The sequence below is a fragment of the Amphibalanus amphitrite genome, unplaced genomic scaffold, assembly GCF_019059575.1.
Source record: "Amphibalanus amphitrite isolate SeventyFive unplaced genomic scaffold, NRLGWU_Aamphi_draft 000062F_arrow, whole genome shotgun sequence".
NCBI classification, from domain to species: Eukaryota; Metazoa; Arthropoda; class Thecostraca; order Balanomorpha; family Balanidae; genus Amphibalanus; species Amphibalanus amphitrite.
Genome location: NW_024881558.1, coordinates 1,283,067 through 1,295,836, shown reverse-complemented (window position 1 = coordinate 1,295,836; position 12,770 = coordinate 1,283,067). Strand labels below are relative to the sequence as shown.

Here is a 12,770-nt window from a genome sequence, read left to right as displayed (position 1 = left end):
CATGCATTTCTGAAATTGATCTTTTTTCAACCAGCTACGTACTCGTATGATAAAATGAATGTCACCATCGTGTTCTACGCCCAAAAGTACCCATAAAAGATGTGTCATGCATGGGCTGCGAATAGGTACCAGTTTTAATTTTCGGGGTTATGTGCTTACCTGATTGACCTGACTTTGACCCTGGCCAGTGGCCTATGTTTGACTGACCCCTACATTGATCTGACACTCTTTTAGCACTTATATGAAGGGTTGTGACAGTTGTGACAGTTGTGACAGATTGTTTAGGACCAACTGATGACTGAATTTATTTAGGACCAACTGATGACGATAAAATCGAAACGCGAAACGCGAGGCACCGATTGCGAGGTTCTAAAGTCCATGCTACTGAAAACCCGATTTCAAGTGTTTGACCTGACCTTGACCCGACCTGTGACCTCGAAATTCAACTTTAAAGTATTCATGTGAATCGTCTCGTCGCGTTCTTCTTTCGCTTGCCGCGCCTCGTGCGTTTCGCTGCGCCTATTTGTTCGCGAGTTATCGGCTGGGGGGGTTGAACGCCCCCCCCCCCCGGCAAACGGCGGATGGGGAAATACCCCAGCAACTGCCGGGTTAATCTGACGCATGTTTTGTCATATGATCGTCATTTTATTTCTTACTTTTTTGCCCAATCTAAAAAAAAATCATAAATACTCTTTCTCCAATTTTTTGACCCTTTATGACCAATAGTAAGACACTGTGCGTCACTACGTTGATATTTCTTGCCCTAAAGCATAACAACAATATCCATTCAGTAATAGCAGTATTCAAAACATGTTCAAAATGCCTCGCGATATCGATAACATAACGAAAGACATAGGCGACTTATAACATACTTGCAATGATGACGTCACACACGCGTGACGTGACGTGACCTCGTCATTTCTGAGTTACTGTATGATGCACGAAAGACACTGGTATACCTATGCAAAGTTTCATCGCAGTCGGTCTACGCATTAACAAGTTATGGGCAAAACATTTTTTCGCGTTGACCCCCGGCCATCCGTGAGGCCGTTTCCAACCATAGTGCGTGGGGACAATTAAGCCCCGCGTAATTGTTTCCCGTCACAATTTAATAGACTAACTCCACAGTTGAGTGAAATATACAATGGAGTTTAAGTGATTTGCAGACTATTTCTAATAAATAAATATCAAATACCGATCATGATGAATGAATGGCACAGCGTGAGTCAATATCGGCTCATGCCGCTGTATTTCTAAACTGGTGGATGCAATTTGACATTCTGAGCAGGGCCAGAGATGGTCGGCGTCGCGCGCCTGAACCGGTCGCAATTTATCGTAATCGGCCAGTTTGCAGCTCAATGGGAATACCAATTCCGTACATTTCATCAGGGCCATTGATGCAGCTCGTCAAACTCTTTGAAGCGGCGGCGCCTGATCGCCATACCGACACACCTGTGTGTGTGGGGGGGGGGGGGGCGGGCGGGCGGACGGCGGGAGCGGACCACAGGACAGGACGGGAGGGGACCGTGGGAGGGGACGGCGGAGAGGACGGCGGAGGGGACCGTGGAGGAGGACGGCGGAGAGGACATTGGGATAGGATGCGAGGGGACGGTGGGAGAGGACGGCGGAGAGGACGGGAGAGGACAGCGGGGGAGGACAGCGGGATGGGACGGAGGGAGAGGACGGCGCTTCGGTCGGCAGAAGGACAAGAGAGACGGCAGGGATGGGGAGATGATGGGGACGTGAGAGACAGGGAAGGGAGGGACATGGGATGACCTGTTAGCTGGCCTTTCAGTAGCGTCAAGGCAGCACACACAACAGAAGAAGCCTCTTACACTGAGATGCTCACATGCATACATTGCATAGGCAGATTGCGATGCACTTGGATACTTATGCATCGGATATCAGCCAAAAACTCTACGGCAACAATTCAACTAGAAATTCTACCTTTTGTTCATAATTTTGAATGTAATTGTAGGCTAGCGTTGGAACTGGTGCAATAACATTTACCATCGTAGGTTAGATACTACGAAAATAGTTTTCCGATTCCACTCAGTAGTGTATTTTGGTGTAAGACGTCTCTAATCGATCGTTTCGTTCAATCGTGCTATGTCTTCACGGACCACTGATTTCAAAATCCACTAATAACCAGTACCAGCGGGCAGAGTTCCATCAAACTTGGTCCTCTTACAGTTCGCGCTTGATATATAGATCTATCCGAAATCACATCAAACGCACTATTAGTGGAACGGCTTTGAGCGTTGACATCATGACATCATCCAACAGAAATGTAGTGAAAAATTGAGCTGTGGAAGGCACTCTCGATAAAAGCAGTGTGCGTCACACGGTCACTGCTGCGCGGCGACGGTTCGAACCCCCTGAAAAGTCAGAATCGAGAGACACGAAACACTCACCAGCAGCAGAAATCCTCCGAACGCCAGGCAGAATGCCAGCGGTCCGGCCAGGTCCGTGTCCTGCAGGATCTCGGCATTTGTCTGACGGAAGGGGTTCAGCGCCGACAGCGTCTGAAACAGCGCAGATTGAAACAAAGGTCAGCAGAGGGAGGTGGCAGACGGGAACAATGAGGTCGCTTCACGGCGATCGGGAGACAGAGAGGGAGGGGGAAAAGAGAAAGAGAAGGAGAGATGAAGAGAGAGAGAGAGAGAGAGAGAGAGAGAGAGAGAGAGAGAGAAGGAGAGGGAGAGGGAGAGGGAGAGGGAGAGGGAGAGGGAGAGGGAGAGGGAGAGGGAGAGGGAGAGGGAGAGGGAGAGGGAGAGGGAGAGGGAGAGGGAGAGGGAGAGGGAAAGGGAGAGACAGAGAGCGAGGGAGAGAGAGAGAGAGAGGGAGAGAGAGAGGGAGAGAGGAAAATGAAGAAGGGGGGATGATGATGAAGATGGGTAAAATGAACGTACAAAGGAAGGTTGATACGGGCACACAATACGACGAAATGGACCATAAGCTAAGAAAATGATGTTGAGCTCAAATTTTCTTCCCTAAGCGCTGAGTGTTTTCTTTTTCAAGTTCACCCTATGCTTTCAAGCGCATTAGCTTAGCTCGACGAACCATCTACCCACAAGATAAAAAAACAACAGCAGCACAACGGTCCAAAGAGCCGGCACGCATCACATTTATGTAGAAGAAAAAAAAACTAACGACAATTGACAATAGGTATACATTCGTGGATCCGTTCTGACGATGGGTGCACTTCAAGTCCAATTACAAGCACGAGAAAAAGTTTGAGACATATCATCAGAACTCAGTGGCCAGGGATCATATCGACAGGGGAATACCATTGATCGCCATCCCACGCGCGCCGGAGGGCTGTTATGTGACGGGCGATCCGTCACAGTGGACTGGTGGTCACCGGGATACCGTGGGCAGCTATGTCACCCACGTCCCGTCACAGCTGCTGACAGCGAGCGGACGGTGTGGGCGGGGAGAACAGGTGGGAGGGACGGAGGGAGAGCTCCACTGACCGGTCATCAATAGTCCGGTGAAATGGACCCAGCTGACCCCGTCTGACCCCGCCGGCGACAAACGGTCTCCGGTGCCACCGACAGGTCCAGCGCGGGTGAGCTCACTCAGACGAGAAGAAGAGCGATGATTCCCAAAATAACTCGACGGCCTTATTGGTAGGCAGGCGTTCGAGCATGGGTCTTAAGTCCGCCATCCACGTACCAGCATGCAAATTCCTTCAAAGTCGATGAAATAAACAAACTGACAGAAGTGGCGAAGAAATGCTGACTTCAGCCTTCACCGTTACATAGCACAAATAAAATAACCATTCTGAGGAAAAGATTTGCAATCATCAAGATGCAGCCATAAATATTGATTTTACACACAGAGACATTGCTTTCAAAGTCCTTTTATACTCCGTACACGGTTGCAACTGACAGCGACGAAATACGAGTCATGCTTCAGTGCACCTGCAATAGCGACATTGGTGAAGAAATGACTGGATTGCAGGATTGAAACCTAGGACTCTGAGGCCCCTTTTCTTCTCTGTAGTTCTTAGATGGCTGAAATCTGAGCAACTTGCACCGCACGCTGCGGAGAAACGTTGGCGAGTGCCATCCTCAGCCACACCCAACGGGCAGAGATGTTATGAGATGACCTCACATCTCGCGTAAAGTGAATCCGAGGGCCCCAAGGCTCCACAGGTTTATTCCCCGACACCCTATGACCTGACCTGCTTGCGTTATGATTTCGTCAGTCTACTGAGCTGGGACTTCTGTAAGGTCCCATGGCGAGTATATTGCTACAGCAAGCTATCAGCTAACAGACACATTATGCTGAAACTTCCAGGATAAAGCCAAATCTTCTTTTATTCAAAAGAAACTAGACGTGAATTTGACATGACCAACAAGTATCTAATTACCTAAAAAAGGAACACAAATCACAATTCACGCTGACCGTTATCAGGAATCCGCTACAACGAGTTCTCCAAGTGGCACTCCAAGCACCCAGTTTCTACAGAAGAAACGGCGGTCAGCCGCCACCAGCACCTCCGCCATAACCGCGGGCTGTGAGGCGTCAGGGGGCTTCTAAGAGTGCCCGGCCCGGGTCGCGGGATCGGCCGCTCATGAAGCGGACATGTCAATTTGGCGCCTCTGGCCGGCCGAGCGATAAAGTCCGGCTGAGCTGCCAAAGGTCAGTTCCCGGCGGGTCGCCCGTTCGGGGAAGACCGCCTCCGGGGTGCCCGTCCAAAGAGTGGCAGCGTGATCGGCCCGCCTTCGGGAGACCCGACAGATAAAGTAGACCGCAGACCGGCTGAGGGAGCGACCAGCCTGTCACAGTGGCGGTGGGAGCTCCTCCATGAACGGGGGCATACGCCAGATGCCGATAGGTATAACTATCCATAGATAGATGTCAAGGGCAAGGTCCTTCCATGAAAAATCTGCTTTCAGCATTCTGGTGAACCGGAACGTTCGTGGGAGTTGCCCTCGATGTCGGCATCACTGTCTAGTAGCGCGGTTCGATGTAGCTCGCAAGCACGACAGTGATTGAATGGCACCCAAATCTGCAGCATTATTCCGAGAATATTCGAGTACACAATCTTAAATTCCAGAGCAGGCTGAATCGTTCTGATTGCTGTTTGATCGATCCACTGGCTCGATGCACGATGGACAAGTTTCGGCAGGTCATCGTCGTGATGCCGACGAGCGAAATGGTTACGAGAGTGACAGTCGTTTGAGTTTGCATCTTCATTGTAAATTATTTCTCAAGCTGATTAGACAAAGCTGCTGAGCTCAAGCATCGTCACTGTCTGTATCTGTCATAGGTATCTGTAGGTATCTGGTATATTTGTGAGTGAGCTCAAAATAACGGTGAGAATTAGCTAGCAATTGTAAGTACAAAGAAAAGACACTTTTGCACCAAATCACCGGCAATCTCTCTCTGAAAGAAATCGCGACCGGAGTCGTAATGTTGAGCTGCCCGGCATGCTGGCAGTGCGCTAAAGACCAGAACCTCTGGTTATCAGGTCAAGACACTCTCTATTTCTGTAACGGCCCACATACAGGGTGTCTCAAAAGTTCGCTTACACATTTCCCATGTCAATAAAGCATATAAGAACCGGCCAAAAATTTAAGGTTTTGGTGCACTAGACAAATATGCATGCTTTGACAACTGATTCGGAAGGTTGGAAACCAAACCCTTTGCTGTATCTCCAAAAATATTTGCCCATACCGATTTTCGTCACTCCGTCAGCTGCCGGAGGCTGATAAAAAGTTACCAGCTTTCAAGCTCTTGTAGGGGAATCCCCCGGAGTTTCTGCGTCGGATTTAGGTTTGACGAGCTCCCCGGCAACATCCGCTTCTCCCTGAAAGCCGATAGCTTGCATCGACACCATCCGTGAGTATTTTGTTTGTCTTCTCTGGCGCTAACTCCTTCATGAATGACTGGCGCCGACCTCCCAAGCACCATTTTCCTTTTCAAAACAACCCCATTCCTGAACAAATGGGAAGTGCCAGGGGCAAATTTTTCGCAGCATATCGTAGCAGAATGTGTCGGCCATCTGTTTCTTAGACACATTTTGCAAAATTTGCAAATCCCGAACGCTCGTCATTCCCAATGCCAAGACCTTCGCTGGGTTCCGGAGTGTTTTCCTCAGGAGAGGTTCTGCTTCGTAAACGGCCAAAACCTGTCCATCGTGCGGTTTTGTCCGGATTTTGTGTGTAAAAGAAAGCTATTTGCTCCAGATCTGCCTCTTGAAACTTCGTTAGATAAAACTTTACATTAATTGACACTTTTGCAGGGTCACTTGTCCTCGGCATTGACGATTTTCGCAATATTTTCCCTCAAAATTTAGCGCTATAGATATTATAAACAATTTTAAACGATATTCTGTCTTTATTTTATGATGACTTGCAATTTTTGAAACTGGGTAACCTCTGTCTGTGAGCTTCTAGTCAGTTTTCAATAGTTAGGACTGCATTTTCAGCTGCTTTCCGGAGCACGAGTCTGCTGCGGTACAAGGGTCGTTCAAAGCGCTGTTAGTCTCGCATGGTTTTGTCCTTCAAAAATTTTAGCCACCGTTTTTATTAGATGACCATCATGTTGTACTCATCCTCGCCGACACTTTGCCATGTGTCATTTCCGACCTAACCATTCCCATTACTCGTGAAGCAGAGAGTTTCTCAGCCGACCCGAGTATGCGACCTCCATTTTCATGCCTGATCCATGGTCAGAGGTGAACCCTTTTTGTGTGCTCATGAAGGGTCGAATGCGCTTGAAAACAATGAAGCTGCTTGAGGAAGGTTGTTACCAATTCCCATGCAAAATTTCGACTGTTAATTTCATGTTGATTCAGAATTATTGACAAAAAAGCATGGCTGGTACCTGTAAGCGAACTTTTGAGACACCCTGTACATCAGTTAACACGAAAGAGGCACCATGAACCCTGTGCGCTAAAGTTAAGAGCGACTACACGGGAAAATTCGGCGAACTCGGCGCTCGGATTTCATTTCAGGCTAGTCGGATGACTTATTGAGCGAAGGCGGTAATAAACGGTCCGGATTCATACCAGCTGAGCGGACTGAATGGTGGCCGGGAGTTTCATGAAGACCCGAGTTGGAAAAAGTCCTCCCATTCAGCTCTGGGTACGCGCAACTTTGAGACGCTCAGCTGTTTGTGTCCAAAGAGCTGATGATAAGTAGGACAGAACAACGGTGAATAAAACAGACGGAAAGTCACGGTCTTATTGAATTATTTCACCTTAATTACTTTACGAAATAGAATGTTCCACAACAATTTTCAATTTCATCAAAGAACAATATTCTCAATATGTAAGGGTGAGGGTAATGAAGGCACACCCTAGACTTCACAAATTTGGTACAAAGTCCTCAGTACGCTTTGCTAGAGCAAAAGTAAAACACATGGGAACAAAGTCGAGGTTCTCGCTAACATTAGAGGCTGGCACAAACAGTCAGTGATCGGGAATTTCTTCTCTAAAGCTGGAAGGTATTTTTGCATGTTTGCCACTTTGATTCCCAAAATCGCTTTCGAGTCGACACAACCAAGGGTGGACCAGACCTTGAGACCACCTAATGGAACAGTTGTTAAAAGAATGTCCATTTGTCCAAACGGTCGTGTAGGTGACGGCTTGCGCAGCATAATTTCATAGTGGATTCATGGATGAGAGAGTATTATCTCATCCGAAGTGGATTTGAGTGCAGCTAAGATATTGTGTTTGGCCGGCCAGCTTAGTTGCAATGGTAATAGGCACGTAAAACAAAAGGCTCTAACTTCATTTGGACTTTCTGTTTCTTTAGTCAATCACACGGCTAGCCCACAGGTCGGCTATTCATCGGATCACATGACCTTCGTGTCATGACCCTTTGGTCGATGCGACCATCCTCGGTATTAGTTCAGGCGAGTCGTAAGAACAGTAGCTGTGCGGGCGTGATCGGTACGTGCACCTCCCCGTCCCGTCAGGCGCGGCCCGTCGGCCGTCACACAGCGTACCCACCGGCCACCCGACCGCCCAGGTGACGAGTGAAGGGCCGTGGCGGCCGCCCGGACGGCACACATCACATATTTAAAGACGCACCGGCGCCGCCGGCCGCCCTTAGAAGCGCTGCATAATGGATGACCCGGCGGCAAATGAAATGTGCCGGTGGCGCGTGGCCACAGCCGTCACACCAGGTAACACCGCACGGAGGAGTCACGGGACGTCAAGGAGGAGTCACGGAGGAGTCACGGAGGTCTCACGGAGGCGTCACGGAGGCGTCATGGATGGCACGAGAGCCTCGGGGGACCCGTAGACGGGAAACATTAGAGACCGCTTCTCCACAAAGGAAGCGACTATAAGCCTTGTGTCTCTAATCTAACGCAAACAGAGCACTTTCCTAGGTCGGGCCATCGCTACAGGTCTAGCACTGGAAACGCTATGCCAACGGCGTTCATTATTCCAGATTATCAGTTACATAAAGGAAATGACCCTCATTAGCTGGAACGCAAACACCGGCTAATTCCGGGACAACGCGCAGCCAACATTAGCCGTTTCAGTAGTCTGTCGACGCACAGCCGTGAAAGCAGCCGAAAACGTGATATTTCACGGTCGGTGAACGGCCTCACGATCAGCAAAACAAGAGCCTATTTAGCAACGTAATAGTGCTCCTCAGCAACGTCGATGATCAAAACATATTATCAATCTAATTAATTCGAAGGGTAAGCAGTAAGAGGGAAAATGATAGGGATATTCTGATTGCAGACCATTATTGATTCAGCTCGCAAACAGTTATCATGTAGCCGTATGTCAGGGCTCGATTACACAATTCTCATTGCCAACACACATTGTTTTCTTGATCACGGCATCGCTTAATTTTCTCGTATAACTATTCTATTTTTCAAACTAAAAGGCTGTCTCGCTTTTGTGAAGTCAATGCACCGACCTTCAACAACTTCCTACATGTCCTTCAGCATTGTTGACGAATGCTCGGGGAATTAATTAGGCTCAAAATGACGGTGCGTTTACGCAGGCGAGCAGCAGACCACAATAAAAGCGAGTTGATGGCCTGTTTTCTTCCTGTGGTGGCGGGCACTCGTCCTCGCGAGGGCAGTTCGACTCCACGGTAGCGCCATCTGCTTCCCACAGCTTCTTGGGTTTCGGATATGCCAAAGCGCTAGGTGGCGTCACCAGAAGAGCTCCCATCGACCGGCCTCGGACACGCAAGGCACAGTGCATGGCTGGGGGGCCCCACTCTGAACAACCGGACTCTAACCCGCGAGGTGCAGTGATTGGGTGGAGGCCACTCACACCATGTCGGACCCACGAGTTGATGCGACTGAGGGAGCATGCTCCCACCGGCCGGCCGCTGATCCACGAGGCATTGCGACTGGGGGAGCCCGCCCCATCAACGCTTCGAAGTTCGAACCCACTTGCCACTGTGACTGGGGGAGTCCGCCGTCCACCCACAAACCGACGGTGGCAGTTGCTAACAAAATCTACTGATGAGAAAGGCGCGCACACATGATTTTTTTTTCATGGGGGTGGCACGACCTGCAAACTGGGCCCCCCATGCCGAAGAGCCACAGACCCCACGCCAACTGAGGACCCTTCGAGGCCTTATGAGGTCATTGTAATTTCACCTCTATCACCTCCCCTCCCCTGACTGCGCTACTGGGCATTCAGGGTATGTACTAATATCGGCCTGCTGGGGCCTGAGATGGGCTCTCCCGGTGGCCGGTGTTTTCGATCATCACTTCAACTCATTTTAGACGGCCTTTAACTGTTTACAGATAAGGGGCCCATTTGAGACAGCAATGCCCGCCCCCCCCCCCCCCTAGTTCAAATGGGAGGGGCACAGGCCCGTGTGTGCTCCTCCCCCCCTTGTGTGCGCACTTGATTTTCTTCTCCGGGCTGACAATAGTCAAGTGCTTCTCCTGGGGAACTCCAATTGACGCTCGCCAGTCACCGGCTATAACTGGCAGCACTGTCCACCAAAAACGGACCGTGCAGTAGCGCCACCCATCCATCCGCGGACGTCTAGCGAAGCTGAGTTTCCCGTCCCGCCGCAGATGTCGCCACTGACGCAAGGGCCAGACTTCAAAGGAAAACAAACTGCTGTCGAGTGAGAGCAAACGCCCGGCTAGCACCTAACACCATCAACAAACACACCAGCACCTCCTGAAGTTGGATCTCCAGTTGCGTAAATAATCCAAGCGTCGCAAATTGGGGCATGATTCAACAACGTCAAACAACGGAAGGCCATTACCTTAAGAACGGCGACCCACCCGAATTCCGAATGAGAGGAAATGAAGGAGAGAGGGAACGAACGATATCTTAGTCACAGAATGATGCGACTGCTGCGAATACCGTTCAGCTAGTTTTGAGACTGGCATACCGCCATTCGCTGCTCACCATGCATGCGTCAGCGTAATCAATCCCATCCGCGCTAGACGAAGGCCAAAACATAACTATCATCTTTCACTTCACCTGGTGGCAAACAGACAGATTGAAACTGAATTGGCTTCTCCGAATGCGAAATAGATTTCCAACTAAATCTATCCACCAACTTCAATTCTTTAGTTCGGAGAGAGAGGAGAAAACAGATGCCTCCTTTTTGTCCGTGTCTTTTGGTTCAGACAAAGGAGCTGGACCCACAGCGGGGTCGGAGCAGGGGTGGCCGAGGGCACACGATGCTGTGACTGAATTCCTGATGAGATTGCGGCGGTGGGTGAGATTCAGACCGGCGCACGGTCGGGTTTAGATTGGAGCAGGGGCGGAGAACAGGCGGCACCCCGGCTCGGCACGTCCGGGGCTGACGGGGAGGAGTGATCGGGTGCGCGGCGGACTGGTAATGTGATCGGCCGAGGGGTGCCGCTCCGGAAGGCCGACAGCCGCTCATCTGCTCCCTCCCCACACCCGGGGGGGGGGGACGGCGGGAGGCGGGGCAGGCCGATGAGGTAGGGTTTGGTGGGGTAGTGACGTGCCGAGACTGCTATGTGCTGAGTGAGAGCTCAGAGCACTGAGGCTGACTCGTGTTACCGCTGACAGTGCTGAGCGGTGAGCAGACTGTGCACACTGCACAGAGTCAGCAGAGCTGTCACCGACACGCTGTAACTTAGATCAGGGTTTTTTATCTACACCTTATCTTGCTCCGCATCTCTGTCGGGGTGCAACAGATACTGCAGCCGGAATGTGATGCCGTAGTAGCGGTTCGCTGGTACGGATATTTCTGTGGTTATCTGAACGGCTGAACAGAGTCCTACCTGCGCTACATCCGGTGCTGAAATGAGTTGGTCTGACTCATCAAGGAATGAAGCAAGGCATCGATAAAGTCATAGGACTGATGCTGACTCACAGCAGTGGTAGTGGGGCGAGTCGCACAGGGACAGAATGACTTATGAGTCAGAGTCAGAGAAAAGGAAAGACCGAAGACATGCACAATTGGATAAGCCAGAGGTGAGCAGTAATCGCCACGCACTTTCAGAATGTGGATCGCTCATGTTGTTGTTGTTAATTGGGGCTTTAGGGCGCGCCGACTACTTAGGTCATTTTGCGCCCATGTGGATCGCTCATGATTGTTCAATACAATACAATACAATACAATAGACTAAGTCACATTCGATTTCGCCCACTTCACTATCAAGCCTCTGCGTCTCTACCACGTCGCTTTCCGTTCTTCCTCAGTGGACCGTGCCCCTTCCTTCCTTGGTCTCCCGTGATTCTGTCTTTCCCTGTGCTACACCGCCCCGGCATGCTCCAAGGCTCCTCCACCCCGTCGTCCTTCCGCATTCCTCCACCTTCCCTCAATGGCCTGTGGTCCAGTCCTCCTTCCCCAACCCACCTTGACCCTGTCTTTCCCCAGCCCTTCGGTACCCTCTCTTTCCCCAGCCCTCATGACCCTGTCTTTCCCAATCCTCCCTGGCCCCCTCTTCCCCAGTGCCCCGTCTCCCCGCCCGGTTCATGCGTCAGCAGGTGTCACCACTGGCCGGTCCCACCTCCACCAGGCGCCGCCGCCCGCCTCCAAGCCCAGCGGCGCCGCCTGTTTACGAAGCCCATCAGCCGGCCGGCGGCTGAACGGCCGGTTCCAGGTATACCGGCCATTCGAGAGAGACGCTGCATCACCGGGTACGTCACCCGCGGGACCGGCCCAGGATTGCATCCGCATCCAGACGGCAACGGATTCGACGCCACCGCCCGCCAGGCCATTCACTCATTTGAGAAAAGTGGACGGAGGCGGCGGAGGCGGCTGAGATTGCCCTCAGCGAAATGGAAATATTACGACAGTATTTTAGCATCTGGTGGGTCTTAGGTAAATCGAGTGTTTACGCTGGCGTGTTTTGAATTTTCTGGCAGCAGCTGCCTGCCGGCTCGTAGCTCTCGGAAGTCAAACGGAAGCTGCTCGCATGTTAGAGGTAGCGTGTTTGTTTATGATCTCATGTTTATGCTCACTAGCAGGGCGAGCAGCCACGCGAGAAAAGGGGATATACCGGAGGCTGGGCCTTTCTTAGCTGTCGCGTGCTGATAAACTGATGCGGGGGTCATTCTGCAGGGTGTGTAGGAGCACCGGATATCGCTAAAATGTTTATAAACAGAGGCGCGAGCAGACGTGACTAGTTAACTTACAGTAAGGGTCTTGCCTCTGATGTCGAATACAAGTTGATCCGACTGAGACATTGTTGAATATGCGCAGTGAGACAATTTTATGTTCCAAGTTATCGTGAATTGCAAGCTGTCTTGCAAAGTGTTTCGCTGAAACACTTTACCATCGTCTAGTTTGTACTGAGAATAGGGGACCAAAGACGAAACTATAGAAAAGCGC

The 12,770-nt window shown here is 50.7% G+C and overlaps 1 protein-coding gene across 3 annotated transcripts in view; it reads right to left on the bottom strand.

Moving 5' to 3' along the window:
* LOC122378583 (protein YIPF5-like) overlaps positions 1–12,770 on the bottom strand; it is a 118,978-nt gene that overhangs the window by 23,724 nt on the left and 82,484 nt on the right. For all 3 annotated transcript variants that reach the window (XM_043359817.1, XM_043359818.1, XM_043359819.1), the window contains exon 5: positions 2,415–2,525. In XM_043359817.1, the coding sequence (XP_043215752.1) occupies positions 2,415–2,525 (111 nt within the window). The remainder of the gene's footprint in view (positions 1–2,414; positions 2,526–12,770) is intronic.